Raw genomic sequence first — 23,205 nt, 5'->3', positions numbered from 1 at the left:
TCTCCTCTCCATCTCCTCTCCATCTCCTCTCTGCTCTCCTCACCCTCTCTCCTCGCCCTCTCCCTCTCTCCTCACCCTCTCCCTCACCCTCTCTCCTCGCCCTCTCCCTCACCCTCTCCCTCTCTCCTCGCCCTCTCCCTCACCCTCTCTCCTCGCCCTCTCCCTCACCCTCTCTCCTCGCCCTCACCCTCTCCCTCACCCTCTCTCCTCGCCCTCTCCCTCACCCTCTCTCCTCGCCCTCTCCCTCTCCCTCTCCCACACCCTCTCCCTCACCCTCTCTCCTCGCCCTCTCCCTCACCCTCTCCCTCTCTCCTCGCCCTCTCCCTCTCCCTCTCTCCTCGCCCTCTCCCTCACCCTCTCTCCTCGCCCTCTCCCTCACCCTCTCTCCTCGCCCTCTCCCTCACCCTCTCTCCTCGCCCTCTCCCTCACCCTCTCTCCTCGCCCTCTCCCTCTCTCCTCGCCCTCTCCCTCTCACCTCGCCCTCTCCCTCACCCTCTCTCCTCTCCCTCTCCCTCTCTCCTCGCCCTCTCCCTCTCCCTCTCTCCTCGCCCTCTCCCTCCTCTCCATCTCTCCTCTCCCTCTCTCCTCTCCCTCTCTGCTCTCCCTCACTCACACTCACTCACCTCAGCAGCTGATACGCGAGCATGCAACTAAATATGCACACGAGAACAGCGGTCACAGATAACGCGAAGACCCCCCGCAGGCACCAGTATAGAGCGCCGTGTACTACTGCGCAGTCGGTTACGCCTTCGAATACGCAACGGACACCTATAATTATATAAATAAAAATAAACACATGATATTATTGTATTCACAGATCCTTGATAGGTGTAAAAAGTTTGAATAAGGTTTGAATTAAATCTGTCCATTTAAAGTGCATCGGAATAAAATGTATCGGATACATACAATCATGTCGGTTACGTACAAACATACAGGTGAAGCTTATACAAGTGTATTAATAAAAATTAAAAAAAAAAACAACAAAAAATATTGATTTTTGACAAGGCATAATTTGTTTGCGTCTATGTATGAGGTTAAGATTAATCATCATCAGTCAGTCATCAGTTCAAGTTCGAGCTTAAGTTTGTATTTATGTATGAACTTAAGTTTGAGTTTAAATTTGAGTTTGAGTTTAAGTTAACGTTTAATAATACATACCATCATCATCAATACCCGCTTGCTGTGCTTCAGGCGATATCGAGAAACAGGAACACGTGCGCGTGAGTCGAGTGTACTCACAATACTTGAGAGTTTGGAGCCTGTTATAAATAAATAAATCATTTAATTGCATAAAATCAAGAGGCGGGAACGATTTTTTCTATTCTTTATAAATTCATATTTATAAAGCATTTGAATGCCATAAAACTAAAACTAAATTCTGCATAAAATCATTAAAAGCCACCCCAGTCCCTAAATAGTAAAGACTGTTATTCAGGAGTGTGTGCCTTCCATTTACAATTATTAGTGCAATCACAATAATATCAATTTAAAAATGTTGTAACGTGTTTTAGTACTAGATGGCGCTGTTATTAAAATTTAGTTTTAGAGCTAAATTTCGAGCAAAATAAGGAAATTTTAATTTTAGATAGCACCTACTTAATTCTTTATTTTAAATTAATATAAACATAGATTGAAGGCAAATATAATAATATAAACAAATGACAAAATTTACATTATTGGATCATTGGATAAATTACTATTATTGTATTATGTAATTGCATTCACATAAATAAACGAACAATTAATACTTATAGTGTCAGTTTATTAGTATGTTTTTCTCGAAACTACTGAAACGATTTTGAAGACTTTTTCTCAAGTATAATAATTTCAGCTAGGTACTTTAACTACATTTATGACTTTAACTTCGCTTTTTTATACTTATCCGTTTATTGAGGAGTATATTATAGGATTTTATAAAGTTAATTCTCATATTACATCACAATAAAATGCTTCAAAAATATATATTCCTAATTACTAAAAAAATTATTCCTAATAACTAAAACTAAAAAATACTAACTTATTCATATGTATAACCGTCGTTGTTATAGTAACTAACACACAAGTGAGCGCGCACACGAGACAGCAAGCGCCGACCACTTTGATCTGGAATAGAAAAATGTGTTTTATGTGTATGGGAGTAACGTTTATTTTGGTTTGGCATTTTTCTTTATCAGAGTAAGGGAGAATAACGTTTATTCTAGTTTGCCAATTTGGTGACGGATTGTACATTGAATAATGTTTTTTATCAGTATTGGTGTAAAGGTGTATCCTTTAACTGGTTATAAAAATGTTTAAGAAGTCACCAAAAAGATTCACTTTTTACTTTAATATCGACAAAATATTAAATTATAGTGTCTTGTTAATTGATATAATATGTATAGTCTGCATATTAGTCATTGCAATGAGGCAATTTTTTTACACAAAAAAACAAAATGAAAGGTGAAAATTTTCATTGTAATTTTATTGAACAAAAGCATGCATGAACTTACGCTTATAGTTAGGCTTTTTTGTTTCATTTATCTACAAAACTAACAGAGTTTCATTCAAACTATCCGCCTCCAAAAATTTTCGAAAATTCTTAAGTATACATAATATTTAAGACTACACTTTAAAAGTACATTTTTTAAATACATTTACTTTGAGCTATCTTTTGTAAGTCATAAAATCTGTTTTACGGTTTCATATTTTACATTTTTTGTATACCATGCTATTTTATTTATTCATGCTAAAATTCCGATAAATCATGCCAATAAATGTGAATCGAACATACTTTTCTTACCATATAGCTGTACCGATTTCTTCTGCGGGCCAGACTCATAATGCAGACGCCTGTTAGCACCAACTGCGGACAAAATATATTTATTAGTAGTGTACACTTTATCATATTATATATAAATATGTACATGAAAAAATACAGCGAATTTACGTGAGAGAAGATTTTTTAACTGTGTTATTTTTTGCTACTTTAGGCGAGGTTCGAAGGCACCATCATTTTTGCAATTTTTTGCATGTACTTATGAAAAGCATTTTTTTATCACAAAATCACACTTATATTCATTATGTGATATGTGATATTGCCTGTAGCAAAAGCATTATTTTATTCATATATTTTTGGTATAGTTTGTATGGGAACCATTTTTTTACCTTTTTCATTAAAAACCATGTATACCATTTTCATAATTAAGCATGTTTCAAGAGCATTTTTGGAGATTTTTTTGCGAATTTTTCCCACTTTTTTCGTTTTTTCCCCTTTCCCTATTAATCTTACCATAGCAGCGGGCACAGCAGCGGGGACAGTCTCCAAATGATGCGGCGAGGCTGTATACGCCCGCAGCAGTATATGCTGTGCCGCTAGCAGTCCGCCGAGCGCAGCTGCTAGGGCCCCGCAGCCACAACACCACCAGGCGTATTTCTTGCGACGGCATGGCGTGTCTGTGCAACCGACTGGCGCTGGAAGCGAGGATATATGGATAAATGTATTGATAAAATATAATATATGGTTATAAAATAATCACAGGGAAGATTAGATTGAACCAAAATTAATTATATGTAGGTGTACTAGTAAATATTTTTTTCTTTTACAATAAATGATTATTATTGTTCCTTACAGGATATGCGGTCATATGTCAATGTAATCAAAAAATAAGTAAACCTAACATATCACTGGCGATATTTCTAAGAACAGATATAAAACTTGTTGTAAAGCCTTATAATTTTCACGAAATAAATGGGCTGATATGTTTGAAGTATACAGGGTGTCCCACTTTCGGTATACTAAGCGCAAAGGGACTTGTAGTTTTGCATACGCTGAGTACGTAAAAAATAATTATAAAATTCCAGACGCATTTTTTTTTAAATAGAGGAATTCTTAAAATTCCATGTGTACACCCCCAGGCCCCAACAAGCAAACCGCCCAACTTTGCCACCCGCATGTGAGCTATCGTTTAAGATTATGTTTTCATAGACAAAATACTCACTTTAGCGAAGCGGTATAAGCCGGCTGCGCGAAGCTAGAGACGAATACATGGATTTTAAGGAAAAATTTTGCAAAAAATTTTTCGCGTAATTTTGTTATTTAAGTATTTTTTATGTGATCAGTGTATGCAAAACTACAAGTCCCTTCGCGCTTAGTATACCGAAAGTGGGACACCCTGTATAGGTCCAAAATAATATTTTTTTCTTGTAATTTATAATTTATATTTTTGTTGTTTACCAAAATACGGTGGAGGCGGCACATAATGTTGAGCTACGTCAGCGGCGATAGTTGACTGTGGTGTTGACACTTGATATTGTAACACTTGCATTATACGACAAGTTTCCATAACACACACATGTACACAAAAACACTAATACACACACAACATGAATAAATATCGATTGTCAAAAGTTCCGATTCAAATCTGAGAACCAATTCGAAACGCGCGCCATTTTCGGAAAATCGATATTACACGCAAACACTACGCTTGGCACATACTGCTTATAAAAAAACAATTCCGTAATTAAATGAACTGGCTGTTTATAAAATTGACAATTGATAATCCGAAAAAAAAGAACGTCAATTTTTTTTTCTAATATCACTTTTTTAAACGTATAGGGCGCAATTCCAATTGGAGTATGCTTTTAAAAAAATGACAGTCTAATTTCCGAACACTGCTTTATAATTTAGTATTTGTTTTCGTAATTAACATATTATTTACTATTTAGCACTGGAGACGCGACTAGGTTATGTAGAGTACAACAATGGGACTGCTTCGCGCAGGCGCAGTACGCCATTACAGCAGGTAAAAAGGGATTACGTTGACATAAAACCTTAGCCATAGACTAAAAAAAACAGGTAAATAGTATTGTTACAGTAACATTCTTACTTTTGAAAGCCTGATAAAGGTTTGTGGGAATTTTGGACACCTGTTCCGAATGTATGTGAATTTTTATTTTGCGTAAATCAGTGTGACATCTTTTTACAAATGGAGCAAACGGAAGGCATAAATTTGTGATTTTTGTTAGCATTTTCAATGTTACAGATAAATGTCACTGAATAGACATTTTACATAAAGGCTAGTGATGCAGATTGTTAAGCGATTTATTGTTATTTTTTCAATTGTTATTTTTAAATTTATTATTAAGCTTTATTCGTATTCATAAAAAATACTATTCATAAGAACCTATGTTTAAGTAGGCGGGGGGCTTCTATTATAGTAAATTTTTCATATTATGGATATTATAAATATAGATGATATATTATGAACTCATCAATATTAGTACTTCGTGAATTAGTCAGCATCTTGCCGGTTGACTTACTCACTATTAAATCAGTTATGTAGTCGCCAACACACTAACTAAATGACCACTAATGCTCCTTAAAGCTATTGTTAACCTCACTCACAATTACCTCATAAAATTACTAACTCACTATTATGTCTTCAGTAAGTCGACAAGACGCTGGCTAACTTAACTCAATATTATCTGTAAACCTACTAACTAACAAACTCAGTATGTATTACGTCTCTGGCAAGCGTACTATTTAAACTAACGATCAAACTCACCATTATACCTCCCGTTGATCGCTAAATTTCGAAAGTGGCTACAGTTAATCGCCAACTAACATACTAACTAAGTGCCTGACTAACTAACTAACCTACTATCCTACTAACCTACCAACAAACTCACCATTATGTCGTCTGTTGGTCGCCAACACACTAGCCGGCGGGCGCGGGGGCAGCGCGGGCGGCGTGTCCGTCTTGGCGGGCGGCGGGGGGCCCGGCTCGTCCGCGCATGCGTATTGTGCAGCTGGCTTGCATGTGCATGCCACTTGATACTATAAAGGACAGTTTATAAAATGACGTTAGTTTTGGTTTAGCTACGACATTAAAATGTAAAATTCATAATCTCGTCCGTGCATGCGTATACTGCGCGGTCGGGTACATGTGCATTGTGCATGCCACTTGGTACTATAAAGGACAGTTTATAAAATATTATTAGTTTATAATTATTTTACAGACAATACTATAAAATGGACGTTAATTTTGTGGAAGCTACGACATATCTCGTCCGCGCATGCGTACTGCGCGGCCGGCTTGCATTATTGCATATGCATGCCACTTGGTACTATAGTGGAAATGAGATGAAATGACGTTAATTTTGGTTTAGCTACGACTTGAAATACAAGATATAATTACTTCTACACTTTTCAATAGTTTTAATTTTTAAAGCTATTGTAATGTTTGTATAATGAATGAATACCTATTAGAAATATTGTCATAAAGAGATATTTTTAACTTCAATAACCACAAAGCAGTTCACATTATTTAAATATTCGTAATTATCTCAAAACCTGGCGGTGTAAGTCCGTATAATATATGCATTGTATTTTGAATTTTTCTTAGTAGAAGTAGTAAATATAAAGCAATAAAATTAACAATGCTAATAGTAGTTTCGGAGAAATTAGCGGACAAACATAAACATCTTCAAATAATAAGAACTAATAAAAGTTTAATTTCACAATAACAATTTAAGATACACAAAATAAAAGCATCGAAATGAGTACAAAGGAAAGCGGTAGATATAAACAAGCGGCTTATCACTAAATAGCAATATCTTCCAGGCTACCTAAGGATTTAGAAATCTCTAGGAAATAAATATAGCAAGTGGAGTAAATACTACTAAATACAACGTAATATGTATATATATGCATAATCTCCTTTCCTTTTTTTTAAATGTAGATGTTTATAAAAGGTTTATAAATACATTGATTACATCGATATGAAATTTAGAAAAATATTAGAACAGTCTTCACTCGGATTGAGTGCAATCAAAATCAATACAGAATTTTCTAGATTTTTGAGAATACACAAAGCAGTCTATCATCTTAATCTATTCATATACATATTAAAAAGTTGTTTCAATCTCAGTTCGAATTGAAAAAATATTTTTGTACAGCAGACAAACTTACGTCTTTGTGAACTCATCTGCCAACACATAATTGATACAATTTATTACCTAATATTAAATACCATTAATTAACTTTTCATAAAATAAATACTACCTTATGCAAATCGGAAGTAACCGACGCTCCCGTATCGCACTCGGGACACGCTTCCGGCGCTGGCGAGCTGCGGGATGACGTCACTTCCGCCATCGTGGATGCTGAAAGATTTTCAATTGTAGATAAATAACTTTGTCTATGGCTGTTTGTAGTAAATTCGTTGATATTGGTTTGGATGTGAAAATGATAATTGTTTTCGTACCTATATCTGTCGCCGTAATTACCATTACAATCGGTATTACTCGAAAAAAAATCCTTATCGGAATATTTAAAGTTGCGTGGGGCTGCTGTGGGTTTCCAAATTCCATCCCTTTTGGGTTTCTGTCACTATGCCTTTATTTCAATTAAGGATTTGTCTTTCAATTATACAGGGTGTCCCACTGTTGGTATACTAAGCTCAAAGGAGGTTATAATTTTGCATACGCTGAGTACGTAAAAAATACTAATAAAATTCCAGACGCATTTTTTTTCCAAATAGATGAATACTTAAAACTCTATGTGTACACCCATAACAAGCAACCCGCCCAACTTTGCCACCAGCACGTGAGCTATCGTTTAAGATTATGTTTTCATAGACAAAATGCTCACATTAGAGAAGCGGTATATGCCGGCTGCGCGAAGATAGAGAAGAAAACATGGATTTTCAGGAAAAATTTAGTAAAAAAATTTTTGCGTAATTTTGTTGTTTAAGTATTTTTTACGTGATCAGTGTATGCAAAACTACTAGACCCTTCGCGCTTAGTATACCAATAGTGTGACACCCTGTATACATATGGGTAAAAAGTAAATATAAACAAGTATAATATAGAATTTTGCTGATTTGTTGTTATGAATTATTTTGTGTAGGTACATAGTAAGTTACATACAAGGTACATACAAGGTAAATAGTAACATTAAAAAAAATATGCATATCAATAATAATTAATTGACGAATTATAATGTGATATCACAGTACTATTATTATACCACACACACATGACACAATACTGTGATATCACATAATAAAATATGCCTTAGAACTTACTATATACCTACACAAAATAATTCATATCCACAAACCGGCAAAATTCTTATACATATTTGCAGTCAATAAACCCTTTAATTATTCCAAGGGTTGCTAGGGACAAAGACCCTCGTATCGCATAGTTCAATTATACTAGAGCAATTAGTTTTTTAAACGATGGGGGAGTTTGTTAACATTTATATTTTATACCTAGACGTCTAGTGACTAGGGAGTAGGGACATATGAGAAGGTAAGAACTAAGAAGATAAAATAGGCGATGAAAGTACTGACTTTGTACCTTGAAAATTTATTTTAACCATGCAGGCGTAGCTGCGGACAATATCTTGTTAGAAAATTGGAATACAACCCAATGATTCAACTTTTTTTATTTTTTTTATTTGTTCTTTAAAATAACAATGAAAACATTATTCATTTTAAAAATATAAATTATATTATTTTAATCAATACATATCTCACTATGGAATAGATGGAAACTTAGGATGGAAAATATAAAATTTTATATCTAGAATAGAAAAAATTCGATCACGAGGCGGGACTTGAACCCGCATCCTTTCACGCCAATCCGGGGCGAGATGTGAAAGATGAAAATATTTATGTACATACATATTTGCATTATGAGATAATTCAGTTCTTAAATCAAACAAGACGAGTACCTATGTGTTGAAAATGTGCATTTTACAAAACGACTTTCGCATTGCAGCATATAAGTAAACCATACTATAATGAAGCCAGGGTCGAAATAACCTTAACTGCATAAAAATCCACAATCCAAAGCTACAGTAGAACATAAGCACACATAGAAATTTTATCGTAATAATGCTAGTACATAAGTCAATCGTACACCATAAACCTTGCCATAAACACACGGTCAGTGCCCGTAAGTTGTATGTCAACTTGATCCGACATCTATAATTGTTTTTGTGATTACGTCATCGCTGTAATATCGTTAATTAGTGATTGATTGAGGCAGGTGTAATACAGGAATGCTTTAATGCGATATTTTTAAGCTTGCTTTTTTTCCAAACTTACGTAATCGTTTATTCGATATGTTTACTATATGCTGGTTTTTTTAGTAACCACCTAAGTTCTTCCACAAAGAAAATTTATCAATAAAATATACTTATAATATGTAAGTAATATGAAATACTAGCTTTCCGCCCGCAGCTTCGCCCGTTTTTTCAAAGAAAAACCGTTGACGTTCCTGTGTGTGTATGTTCGGTTCCTAGTGTTAATCTAGGTAACCTGAATGTGTGTGCCAAATTTCATGAAAATTGGTTCAGCAGTTTTCGCGTGAAGGGGTAACAAACATACCAACTTTCGCATTTATAATATTACTAGGACATCTGGGCCATACCCCACTACGCAATTGACTTAACCTTCTTTCTCGATCACGGTTAAAAGGGTAACGACCCTCAAAATTTCATGAATGAAATTCATACAAAAATGGACAAAACACGGCAGATGTAGCCACCCAGATGGCCGGAAGAGTGTGTTAGCATGCCTTAGGTATGCTATAGTTTTATTAACCTCGTGGGTTCAGTACATGAACTCAAATTCAAACATTTATCTATAACTACTTCTATACCATTTCTATACTAATATTACTAAGCTGAAGAGTTTGTTTCTTTGTTTGAACGCGCTAATCTCAGGAACTACTGGTCCGATTTGAAAAAATCTTTGCCCATATATCAAGGAAGGCTACAGGCAGAGGCTATATATATCATCACGCTTAGACCTACAGGTTCGGAGCCACGCAGATGAAAATGCGGCACGCACCTAGTTTATTCAATAAGACTTCTTCTAGAAGCACTTTTGAATCGTCGTAACCACATATTAACATATAATGTAATACTAAAGGTCATATGATAGTTTTGCCATTTACCACCGATTCAAAAAGCAGTTTCAACGTAGAAGAACCGGCAAGAAACTCCGTAGTTGCTCCTTGCTAAGTGTAGCTACAAATAATTGAATCTGTGCGTTCAAAGCATACATACATACAAACATTGAAACATACAGGTAAAGCTTATAAAAGCTTGTTAATTAAATATGTAATTACATTACACATAAAGCCAATTAAAAGTATAGTTCAGAAAGCATAAAAATTTGCAACTTACACTAAATATTGACATAGTAAATTAAGTTTATACTTTAGGTATAGTATATAAAGTATAAGCTATGATATATTTGTCCTCATTCTTAAAACTTTAGTCTACGATTGTTGATTTACGGTTCTACATTCCACATACATAGAAAATCTAATTTACAATAAATTAATAGAATTCAATGTATCTACCAATATGTATGTTTAGGGGTCTTTATTTATTTGCAGATTTAGTAGGTATTTTATTGTGTTAGATTTTGCGCGAATATCCGGGCTGTTACCGCAATAATTAAGGCATTAAATTACCGTCTAAATTACTGCATGAACTGGTGTGGTTACACTAGAGTTTACCTAGATATGCCGGTAATTATTGGCATTTTTTGGCATTTATCTTTATATTATTTATCCTTCTGTAAAAGAAATCATGAATAAATCGTTAATTTCATAAATATAATGAAAAATAGCAATTGTTATTGCACGCCTGTCTACCCTCGAACTAGCGCAGCGTTAGCTAGTATTATGCTCGAACCTGTGACTTTTCAATTGAAGCCACTGAGTTATTACTTCTCATACAAATAACAAAAAAGCTTCAAAAGAATTTATTTAAGTACTACGGAAAAAACTCTTTTCAAACCACCTGCAAGTCTACCAAAAAGCCACATACCTACCTGTTTCACCTTCTACGCGCAGTATTTATAAAAAAACATACCCACGAATTGAAAGTAACACAATTGAAAACTATCAGATAATAAGTCAGCCATCTTTTGATATCTTTTGTGATATTGCAAAAAGTTCACATGTTATACCCATTGTATATTTACTTACCTGCTCCGTTCCATGTCTTAAAGCAGTATTATATCCAGTGTGGAAAAGAGACAGCGCTATATATAGGTAGTATAGCGCCATCACTTTCCCATACTGGAAATAACACTGCTATAAGACATCATGGTACCGAACTTTGGTACATATATTCTGGTCGCTATTGTCCGTTTAGAAAGTTGATGACGTAATACATTATATTAGGTTATGGAGTCAAGGTGATATTATAAAGAGCATCGATATTGGTTATCTGTAGTCTAAATACAATATTTTAATAGGCAAAGCAAGGTTGATTAACAATGCTTTCGTGGGAATGAAAATATAGATCTGTTTCACTGATCTTAAAGAATTATTATACCTACTACAATTATTATACTATTATAGTCCATTCGAATGTTGATATGAGTGGTTTCTTTTCAAAATAGACTTGGAAAAGTAGGTTTATCATGTTATGCACAGAAGGCTGAAGGCAAAAGGTCAAGTAATGAATTGTTTCTGCATACCGAAAGTTCCAATTCTATCCTTCAGTTTCGAATACATCTAGTTACTATTGTATAGATTTTTTATCATCGAACTAGGAATCTTAAGTCGGTAAAAGCTTTATTGTAAGCACGAAAAGGCTTCTCACAATGATTTCGTATGACCCATGAGTCCATGATAGGTAGGTACATATCTGTGCAAAACACGAAATTTGGCATTTACAAAAACCAACAATATTTGTATTGAACTTCAAAATCTCAGGGATGAGATAATTTCAACTACATACCTATACAGTATTTTAGGCTTTAGCAATAACCAACATTAAGTATGGGCTGTGATTATAGTTCTCTTAAAAACAAATCTATTGTGTTTAGTTGTGTTAATTATTATTTTAAAGTGAAACTTTTATTACATCGTCTCAAACTTTTTGGTCTGTGTAGAGCATGTCGCGTGTATCGCGGGCCGCGGCTGCCGAGTAGGTATACCTACTCGGCAGCCGACCGACACGCGACATGCGCTACGCTACACAAAGCAGTGTTCGGAAGTGGTTTCATAAAACCACACAACATTTTTTATTGTTTGAGTTAGACATATAAAATCATTTTGTAAGGAATAAAACTTTCTACGTTGATTAAAAATCCCTAGAGTACCTATATTGACAATAACTAACATGTTTAATTTTGGCAAAACACACAACACTAGGTACTTCTAGTACAGACTTAGGCCAAATCGTGACTTGAACTGTGACCTAACTAAATTACACAACGCTTGGCTTTCTAGAAATTGTACCTAGTCTTTTGTCCATCTAGACTTTTAATCGAGTTTAGGTACATAATAAGGATTCAGTTATTTAATTTAAATTTAAAAAATAAAAAATGTACATTCTGAAGTCAATTTTTTTTGTCCGTACGTTTCATCAAAAGAAAAAGTAAATTTAGTTCTTGGTCACGGCATCACGCGTGAACGGGTGGACCGATTTCGATAATTCTTTTTTTATTATATTCCTTGAAGTACGAGGATGGTTCTTATGGAGAGAAAACGTAAATATACCACGGGCGAAGCCGGGGCGGACCACTAGTAATTTATAAAAGTGTAATCTTTGTACGATTAACTCAATCCTACATGCATGATTCAATAAATTAAAGTTAATTCAAGCCAAATTTCATAAATTTATCGTAAACTACCGTCTGTACAAATTTCAACTAAAAGAGACCTTAAAACCGAGCAAAACCGGGACGAAGTAGTTGTTAATTATCACCATAGATATTAAAATAACGTGACTTCATTCACAGATACGTCCATTTTATATAAATGGCGAATTTCAACAATAGTGATAATTTTCGTTACGTTCTCATGTCGGAGGTCAGAGAAAGTAAAAACTGAACCATTAATTTGAGCTTTCTTATTGTTTTAAACACGCCTATTATAATAATACTAGCTGTACCGCGCGGTTTTACCCGCATTGCACCGCTCTTATTGGTCTTAGCGTGATGATATATGTACTATAGCCTTCTTCGAAAAATGGACAGCGTGATGATATACAGTACATAATATATACAGTACATGATATACAGTACATAATATATACAGTACATAATATATAGTTCCTCGAAAAACGGAATAAGTATCGAACAGTGAAATAATTTTTCAAATCGAACCCATGGTTCCTGAGATTAGCGCGTTCAGGCAAACAAACTAAATCAGTTTTATTATCACTACATGCAAATTGCAATGTTTATGTCTTGCTTTCTATTTAAATATCTATGCTTAATATTATAAAGTTGAGTTTATTTGTTTGTTTGAACGAGCTAATCTCAGGAACTTCTAATCCGATTTGAGAACTTATTTCGGTGTTAGCTAGCTAAGCTAGCCCATTTATCGAGGAAGGCTAGGCTACAATTTATATATCATCACGATACGACCAACAGGAGCGGAGCACTGCGGGTAAAACCGCGGGGCACAGCTAGTTATAAAAATAAAATACAATATGTAACGCTGTATTTTAAAGGTCATAGTAGTTAAATTAAATAGCTTTTGCAACAATATTTGCTTGTAATTCGTTATAGCAATCAATTTTTATTATTATTGAGAACATTCAAAGCAATCTCAAATTCGTTTTGTGTATTACAATTTATTTTTTTAGATTTCTCTTTTCCAGTTATAAACATAATATTGCAATATTCCATAACTGTATGTACCTACCTAAAATTTTATAAGAATAAAAACCTAACACCCCCCCCCCCCCCCACTCCAACCGGCACAGGGATGCGATTCTATGCAATAGCTTTACCGCGGCAGTCCTCGAGTGCCACACGTATTTTTTTTATATAGTTACGGGCATAGGAAACAATTAAAAATTGCATCACAATATAAAACCGATGCCTTTTAGAATATGGAACGATTTTCAATTCAAAAATAAAAAATTAGTAATGTGATTCCGATGCAGTGTTATCGATAAAATTAAATTTAAATAGTACTCAATTTTTTAGTTGCAGGAAAAATAATACATATTTTATATTTAAATTAAGTACATTGTTTGTTCTGAGCTTATTCATTATTTCATTAGATTTAAAATGCGGTAGGTACCTACATGCCGTGTGTATAAGCGAACATTACATACGATAGAATTTCGATAAATATAAATAAGATTTTGCTTCAATTCATATAGCTTTAGGTATCAATAATTATACATTCTTCAATAGTACAACTTGTGTTCCAAAGAGTACGGTCAGTATGTAGATTGTCGGTACATACATACGTTTCACAATGTAGATCGTAGGTACATACATACATACGTTTCAAGTCTTTCTTAATTCACCATCCGCGTGGGATGCGACAGTTATGTTTTATGATTAGGAATTGTCTTGTGACGGTACAGAGTCAATTGGCAGAACTATGTCACATGGAGAAATGTTAAGCTCATATCAATGGATTGTAACGTATCACTAATAGAGCATGATCTATGAGTAAAATACTATTAAGATATAGGCATGATATTTTTTTGAAGAATTTCAATAAAATATATACTATTAGGATATGTATTGGGTAAGTATCGTCATTATATGTTATTATGATGTTCATGAAAATAAGTCGATAGTTTTATTGTTAGTTCTAGATGTATGTGTTTAAAAGAAATGAAAGTTTAATACAGAAGGTACTTCTTCATGAATGTTATTTCACGTCCCGCCGGGCTAGTTGTTCCATTTCTTTGTATGATATGATACCACCTAGTTTTGCTAGTCATCGTTGTTTAATATTACTTATTTATTTATTCTGAGAATTATTTAAAGTTTAAAGCTTCCAATGCTCATTATACAGAAAGTACAAAAATCAATCAGCAGATGTGAAATACATCTGTCCACAAACGTTTATCGGAACAACAGAGACATGGACCTCCAGCTTCAAACAAAACATATTTGACTTTTCAAATTGACTTTTCTATATATTCGCACGTTATCCACACTCCCTATATTTGGTAGTTCTCTATCTTTGTGGATTATGACCTAAACCTTCATAGGAGGCCTATAGGATATAGGAGGCATATAGGAGGCCTAAGTAAATAAGCTGCTCATTAATGAAAAGTGTAACAAAAGACGATGCAGATGTTTTACAAGATATTTTCTCAGGGTACTCATATGTAAATCTATCCATGCTTATTCGACTGAAAGTTATTGTCAAAATATCCTTGTATGCACCTTGCATGCGTAATTCGGTGAAGCGACATCTGGAGACGGCATGTCGTATAAGAAATTGGCCAAGTGCGAGTCGGATTCATGTCTCTAAGGGTTCGGTACAGATTTATAAGCTAAAAAAAGAACAATTACAAAAAATAATACCCATCTTGCTTATGACCGTGCCAACGGTTCTTGAGATACATCCTGGTGACGGTAATAGGGTCCCGTTTTTACCCTCTGGTTACGGAACCCTAAAAATATGGTACATATGATACATGGTGGCCGGGGTCAAAGGTCAATTTACTAATTCTCCATAAGGCCCTTCTCAAAGGATTCTTGTGCGAAAGTTCGTTAATTTCGAATAATGCCGAGCGTTGTTCGAGTCAAAATGGACTTGCAATTTTAATAATCGTTGAATGAATCAAGGCACTGTTTTTTTATGTTCTACCTAATTCCTTTTTTAATTTATTCAATCTATACTGCTTTTTAGCTTTAACATATACTTATTCTTAAAATAATAAATCACATGTTTGTAATTACGTGATTTGATTATTCATGTTTTCATTTCTACCAAAACACCTAAGACACAGAAGTGTCTTAGGTGACTTTAAACAGTCATGGTGAGATTTACAAATTATTTATATTATGTACTAGCGGTCCGCCCCGGCTTCGCCCGTGGTACATATTTACGTTTTCTCTACGTAAAAACCATCCTCGTACTTCAAGGAATATAATAAAAAAAGAATTATCGAAATCGGTTCAGCCGTTCTCGAGTTATGCGCTTACCAACACATTTTGCGATTCATTTTTATATATAAGAGAAGAAGAAGAAGATTAAAGCTCTTCCATGGTGATGTGATATAATGTATCGATAAATATAAGCAATTAATGTCATTGACCTTACAATTAGTTCCGCGCTAAGTAACACGCCTCGTTCTCATACTTATTAAGACTATATTAAGCTTTTAATTAATTAAAAGCTAGTTAACTTATGAACTACTAAAGTAATGCAAAATTATTTGAAAGTATACGTTTAAAACCATTTTTACTTCCAGAAATCTTGACAAAATTGATCTCATTACCTATATACATATTATAATAATGTGTGAATTATATTTTAGTTCAATTTTAAAAAAAATTTGTTGCTTGTCGTCATTTAAATTTCTACTGCATCTTTTTAAACATTAAAATTTGATCCTCTTCCCAATCTACAATTTTTAATAATTATTTCTTCTTATTTTCGTTTGAAACAATATTATATAGCTTAAACTTGCGTTGATTGGTTTTCATCCAAGATTAAGAGCCACTTATTAACTTCAAATGTTAAAAATATAATACCTTTCGCATGAATATGGCTTTATTTACATACGATAACTGTGGGAGAAATTCCTGTTTAATCGAGCAGCTTTATATCAATCATTTTGCTCGGAACTTCTGACATGTGGCCTTTGTGGTCGAATTACGTGCTATTATTCTATATGTTTTAATAAAAATACTTAGCGTGCATTACATTCTTTAATTGAAAAATGAAGAATATTCTTCTATGTAGAGTATCCAGTTTCTGAATCTAGGTTACCTACGTATTAAAGTGAATACATTTTATTCTAGCTATAAATGAATTCGTTTATAAATATTGGTCAAGATGTTCCAAAACTATTAAGAAATAGACTATTTGCTCATTTCTCACGCATGACGCAGTATCAATTTTATTTAGAGATAAATACCTTAAGTATGTTTGTTATGTACTGTTGTGCATCAACAACTGGGAATTTTCAACACAATGGATCTAACTTACAATTTGTCAATTTTATTATTGAAACAAAAAAGTTCACAAGACGATGCCACGCAATCATCACGATAAGAGCTCATTACAAACTACTTAACTTCAAATGGTCTGTTCGTCACATTCATGTTCCAAGTTCCAACAATTATTTGTGAAACAATGTAGGTACATAACGATAGTTACGCAAGAATCGAGTGACAATGCTGAGTGCGTCCAATCAATCTACGACTGTTGATCACGACTAGGGAATTCCAGAAAAGAGGAATCACGTGCAACGCCAGATCTGTATCTAAAAGCATTCACTGTCACGCACTCCGCTCGTTATGGTTACTGTTTGACTCGGATTATAGAAGTTTCTTTTATTAACTGTTTACAGCGATGACGGGCATGGTATCACATTTCTTTGTTGATTCAAGTTAGCTTTGGTGAATGAAAACACTTCAGCTAGGAATTTTGAAATAACGATTACCTACTAGTTTCGGTTGTCTCACTGATGATTTTGATACTGCAGTACTGCTACCTATAATTACTGTTTATGTTAATGATTATTAGGTATGCTTTGTTTAAATATACGTTCTTACCTAGAATACGTACGACAAATTACAATATTACCTTCATGGAAGTACCTAAACAATGATTTTATAAACAACTCACTTCACTTTCAAATTATAAATCAATTTTAGTTTAGTTCATCAGTGTATTTTGTTGTGTTATTATAAACGGAACTAGGTACATATCTGTTTATACATATTATATTTTATACCTGCTATTTGCCACTCCTCCAAAAAAAAGGTTTGCGTCTTCTCAAAAAAAAGCTATAACGAGGGAAAAGGATCACTAATCCAGAGAACAAAACATTTTAAAGGCCAGTATTAACGATTCAAAGGAATGCGCCTGCGATTCTTATTTACTAATACATTACCAATACATTCTTGCAGAAATTACTGTGCAATAATAAGAAGATAATCCAAATACTTTTACCAATTCAATTAATAGAACTAAGGTCATATCTATATCGTGAAGAGAATTAGACCGACACCCAACGACGGAATGTTAATGGATCGAAACAAATGAACGCTTTTGTTCCTTGATACCAACGAGATTGTGAATCTTTATGGCTTCAATCTTACATCTTACCTCTACAGTACAGTTATAACAACTCAATATTTACATTGAAGCATGAAGTAAACGTAGTAATCACACTGCTAGTTTCATTTTATGATTCGGTACAATGAAATAATAAATTTGGAAATGTATAGAAAACACTAAATAAACACTTGTAATTCCTTACTTAAAATTCAAATTGACTAACGTAAATTTGCATTCCACATTTAATTGCGTGAAATGCAAATCAATCATTTATCGATAAAACACCATACATCACTATTACTATACGACACCCACGCGAACTTATACCGCTACAAAAAAATCATGAAGCTTAAAGTTTTAAAATCAACGTATAAACTAAAAGAAAGTTTAAAAACTAACTAATTTATCAAATTAACATTAATAATTATAAAACAAGAAATTATTTACCGTAAAACAACACAAATCCTGTTCACTCGAACATTTTGCAGTTTGCACATAAACTTTTTTAAACTTTAATCACAAACGATAGCTTACATCCATACAGCCACCATATTGTTGTAACAATAACTACTTTAATAACACTTTTATTCAACTTTATCTATTTAAAACAGTTTAAAACTAACGAAACTCACGGACGATACTAATACTGTAGCGCGTCGCATTTTGACTGAATAAGGAATCGAGATATTTTTACCTGACAGAAAAAAAAATGTGCACGAACATGATTGTCAATTTTGCCGCCAAATTTAGAACGTAACGTCTACACTGAAGGACCATTTTTCTTTGTAAGCTGTTATTGCATTTGTGTTGTCAAAGCTTACGGTGGAGTTATTAGAAAATTATCTTTATTGCTATGGTAATAGACTATAAAGTCACATGTTTGTGAATGAAGCTTTTACACGATTATGCGTTTGTATGTATGTAATGGGCAGTTGTTCGGAATCAAAGTTTTCCAAAGTTTTATGGTATTAACATTATTTTAGTTGACACGTTTATAAACAAGCAGATGAATGTTGATCTTTATTAATGGTTGGACTACAATTAAATAAAGTTAAATCTTTTGATTTAATAAATATTTATTGGTCTGCCTAGTAAATAATTTAGTTCCTTTTAAAATCGTAACTAACATAAGAAATAATATAGGTGCTCACCACTTCAATGAATTTAGAATACCTATTTAGGAACATGACTTCAATTTCACACACATTAAGTATGGTAAAATATCATTTCCTAATCAAAATACATATAGTCAAACAATCAATTCCATGAAATCCTAGTCCTATGACCTATCCTAGTTTAAGATATAATTATTATATTTTATCTAAACCTCATTTTTAATATTATATTCGACCATGATTCCGACCATTCACGATCTAAAAGCCGCGTAATGAATAATTTTTGACCCACAATTTAAGTTAACAATTTGAGAACCTCAGGCCAGGACCCGTAGAACGGAACTGGTTTTCTCAGAGAAATAATAAAATAAGGCCCCAATATGAATTAACTCATTTTAGCTTGTTATCTAGGCGTTTGCCGAAAACTTGCCTGTGTATTATAGTTTTAAAATGGTGAATCATTTTTTTATTGGATGATTAATTATATAATGATGCTTTAGTTTTTTGTCTTTGTCTACTAGCTAACTGGCTTTCTGCCGACAGCTTTGCTTGCGATGGGACGTTATCATGTGATAGCCATTTCATGTACCTACTACATATTAAATAATTATCAATCCCCTATTTTCACCGCCTTATTTTTATTCAATTACCTGCATTACTTATGAAAGTTTAGGCTAAATTGCAACGCTTTGTCGAAAGAAAAGAAATGAGGAACACTTTGAATTACAATTATTTGGTACTTTTAATTGAGAATATTAGTAAGGAATTAAGGATAGGTTTTTTATTTGTTCGATATTTATTAATTTTTAATGAATATAATATAGGTCTGGCTGCTTAAGTAATAAGTAAGTAAGGTAATAAGTATGTATCCTGACTGAACATTTGTTTTAAAATCAACCAATTGCAAATTCACAAAAATCATATCAACTTATACCAAATCAAATAAAACACAAACATCAATAAAATGATAACAGTTTATTTCATTTTCTACTTAATCTATACACAATGACAGATAATCAAGCCATTTTTTGTCTGTGGTTGTTATTTTTTATTTTTTTTTAAACACTCGTTTTAGGTTTTGGCTCCCAGGCTTCAACCTTAGCCCTGGTCGTGCTGTATGGAGTGTATTGACCAGTGGTACCAGATAAATTTTCGTTCCAGTCTTGCATCCATTTGTATTTGGGGCGGTTTGGGTCCTGAAAAACAATATTTTTTTAAGTTCAAGAGGTGGTACAAATAATACATCTAAACTAATATTATAAAGAGGAAAAGTTTGTAATTATGTATGTATGTATTGTTTTCACACATAAACCTCTTAACCGATTTTGATGAAATTTGGCACAGATAATCTTTAGACCCTGAGAAAGAACATAGGCTACCTTTTATTGCTAAATATGTACCACGGGCGAAGCCGGGGCGGACCGCTAGTTTCTAATAATTGTAATGCAGGCAAAGTTAACTAAGTATGCATTCAAATTCAAGTTGCTTTATTTGCAGAATGTAGAATTACAAAGATGTTAGGTAGGTACAGATAATATAGATCCTTAAACATTCTGCTCATAGTTGAGCGTGCAAATACATTATTAATTTAATCCATTTATTATCAGAACAACATAGGTCCACTTGTTACTTGTTAGTAATTTCTTAATTACTATGTTAGTATACTTATTACATTATTTATTTAATATTATCATTTTACAATATTTTACCAGTTATATGTCATTTTATTTTTATTGATATAGGATGTGTGTACTTGCTCACAATGGTGCATTGTCATAATAAATCACTATCATATAAAATGGGACTGCAATAAGAATTTACTATTTAGTAGCTATCTACCATTTACAAATAAAACGAAATTAACAAAATAGAAAGGTACAAATAAGACTACCTCCTTATTTTTCAAATTGCAAAAATCTAAAAGATGCTTGTAAAAGAAGGTAGTATTAGTTACGACTTACACCACTTATAACTCAAGAACAGAACTTGATATTAATATTATGGAGATTTGATATAATTTTTGATGCAATAAATAAAAAATCTATATGTCCTAATATTATAAAGCTGAAGAGTTTGTTTGTTTGAACATGCTAATCTCAGGAACTACTGGTCCGATTTGAAAAATGCTCTCGGTGTTAGATAGCCCATTTATCGAGGGAGTTATAGGCTATATATCATCACCCTAAGACCAACAGAAGCGGAGCAATGTGGGTAAAACCACAGGGCACAGCTAGTAAGTAATATTCCTTATCCTTCTTAAACTTACCAAATGTGGGGGCAGATCAGTTTTGTAATGGAGCCAGCCAAACCATTCAGCGGGCACCTGGAATTCAACAATATTTTAATATAATTTAAACTTTTTTCTTTATTTCTATCTTAAAATTACCAACCAAGTATATCAATATTGATACAGAATACAAGAATTAAGACAACTGGGAACCTAGATTATTAAATTAGTTTAATTTTAAATAATTTATAAGCAGGGATATATTCATAATGGTATGAGGAAAATCTTTTCGTAAAGTATCTATGCTAATAGTATTATAAATCTGCAACAAACATACTCATGTTTGTTTGCTTGAATGCGCAGAACTCAGGACCCATGGGTCCAATATTAGTAAAAATATTTTACTGTTTGATAGTCCATTTATCAAGTAACAGGAATGGAGTTGAAAACTGAGGGGCACAACTAGTAAATTATAATTTTGATCATATCATGAAGGAAAGAGATTTAAATGTTATTCGTTTTTTTTTCTTTGCTCGCGGAAAGCTTATAAAAATATATTTACCTACTTATACTTAAGAAACGTCATGGCTATTAAGATTATCTTCATACATACAAAGAATAATACGAACCTGACTACCGTCATAGTTCATATGGAACTTCTCCGAGTATTCCACCCATCGATTTCTGCCGAAAAAGTATCTTGGGTTCTCAAAGTATTTGTTACCGAACCTGTCTTCGCCGACGAGTGTACCATCTTTTAATTCATCTTGTCTGAAATAAAAAATAATAATCTGTTAAATATGTTGTGTGGTATTGTGCTGCAAAAATTGTATTTATTTTTTGATTAATTACTGTTAAGTATTAAGGCGACCTCGAAGTCTTTTTTAGCTTTATTTCTATAGTGAAATTATGGATATTTTACAGCTATGTGATAACTCATAGAAATGAAAACATTAGCCTGACACTTGAACATCAACAAGAAACACGACTGCAAAATATATTCTGTAACTTTCTGCATGGATGCATTCACTTAATACTTTTCTATTAATAATTATATGATGAAGCTATAAATAATGCTATCAAAAATGAGCAGAAATCTAACATAGGTTACCTGATAAATTACATAATAACAAAAGCAAAACATCACCTGTATAACTTGAACAAGGAGCTCCGAATGCCCCCGTTTTGTTTTATCGTATTAAAAAGTGTGGATATTTTATCTAACGCCAAGTATTTGGCGATCGACATTTTTACAGTGTATGAAAAATATCAGCTGAATTTCGTATTTTTCCCCTTTGACTTTGACGTAAAAGTGTATTTGATGTTTGCTGTCATTTTTTTGACGAATTAAAAATATTGCCAGAATAAATATTATTTTGTAGTAAAAATAAATAATGTAGTCTGGGTCTTATAGACTACAAGCCCGCATAGGACAAAAATATGGGTCAAATGAACCACCAGGGGACATATCTAGAACGATAGCTGAGCAAAAAATAATAAGATTCATCACTATGCCGTCACTTGTAAGCTGTCCAACTGAGTGCAGATGAGAATTGAAAAGTACAGGTAGACTCGGTAAATTTTGGTCATATATTTTTGTACGGCATTCTTAACCATCGATAGATCCATTAAAAATAATAAGAAACCGCTCAGTGCCGTACAAAAATGGTGGTCCACCAAGTCGGAATTTTTATTTAATTTCCGAGAGTTACCGGGGGTAAATTTGGTCATTTGACCATGTACGGCATCTGTGTCATACTATTGCTATACTGCTTTTAATCCATTATTCCGCAACGCCGTACAAAAATCATGGGGACAAGGGGAAAAAATCGAGAGTTGTAATCCCCTCTC

At 33.5% G+C, this 23,205-nt stretch overlaps 2 protein-coding genes across 2 annotated transcripts in view; both read right to left on the bottom strand.

Annotated features, from left to right (window-relative positions):
* LOC149896573 (uncharacterized) overlaps positions 1 to 18,650 on the bottom strand; it is a 29,425-nt gene extending 10,775 nt beyond the window's left edge. Inside the window, exons 1-8 of the mRNA XM_090117469.1 lie at positions 18,460 to 18,650; positions 7,043 to 7,143; positions 5,668 to 5,815; positions 3,269 to 3,450; positions 2,780 to 2,842; positions 2,018 to 2,103; positions 1,159 to 1,259; positions 624 to 768 (exon numbers count right to left, since the gene is read on the bottom strand). Of these exons, the coding sequence (XP_089973595.1) occupies positions 624 to 768; positions 1,159 to 1,259; positions 2,018 to 2,103; positions 2,780 to 2,842; positions 3,269 to 3,450; positions 5,668 to 5,815; positions 7,043 to 7,135 (818 nt within the window). The 5' untranslated portion in view covers positions 7,136 to 7,143; positions 18,460 to 18,650. The remainder of the gene's footprint in view (positions 1 to 623; positions 769 to 1,158; positions 1,260 to 2,017; positions 2,104 to 2,779; positions 2,843 to 3,268; positions 3,451 to 5,667; positions 5,816 to 7,042; positions 7,144 to 18,459) is intronic.
* A 1,437-nt stretch (positions 18,651 to 20,087) lies between these two features.
* Positions 20,088 to 22,677, bottom strand: LOC149896572 (putative NADH dehydrogenase [ubiquinone] 1 alpha subcomplex subunit 12). Its single transcript, XM_090117552.1, has 4 exons — positions 22,502 to 22,677; positions 21,984 to 22,125; positions 21,394 to 21,450; positions 20,088 to 20,323 (listed from the first exon to the last, which is right to left on the bottom strand). The coding sequence occupies exons 1-4, from the start codon at positions 22,600 to 22,602 to the stop codon at positions 20,186 to 20,188; spliced, it is 438 nt and encodes a 145-aa protein (XP_089973678.1). The 5' UTR covers positions 22,603 to 22,677; the 3' UTR covers positions 20,088 to 20,185.
* Positions 22,678 to 23,205: the final 528 nt, after the last annotated feature.

The sequence above is a fragment of the Colias eurytheme genome, chromosome 28 (assembly GCF_061535395.1).
Source record: "Colias eurytheme isolate Ceu_HAF_F1 chromosome 28, ilColEury1 Martin Lab GWU primary, whole genome shotgun sequence".
Lineage (NCBI taxonomy): Eukaryota > Metazoa > Arthropoda > Insecta > Lepidoptera > Pieridae > Colias > Colias eurytheme.
The sequence above is the reverse complement of the archived record's forward strand: the minus strand, read 5'-3'. Positions and strand labels throughout refer to the sequence as shown.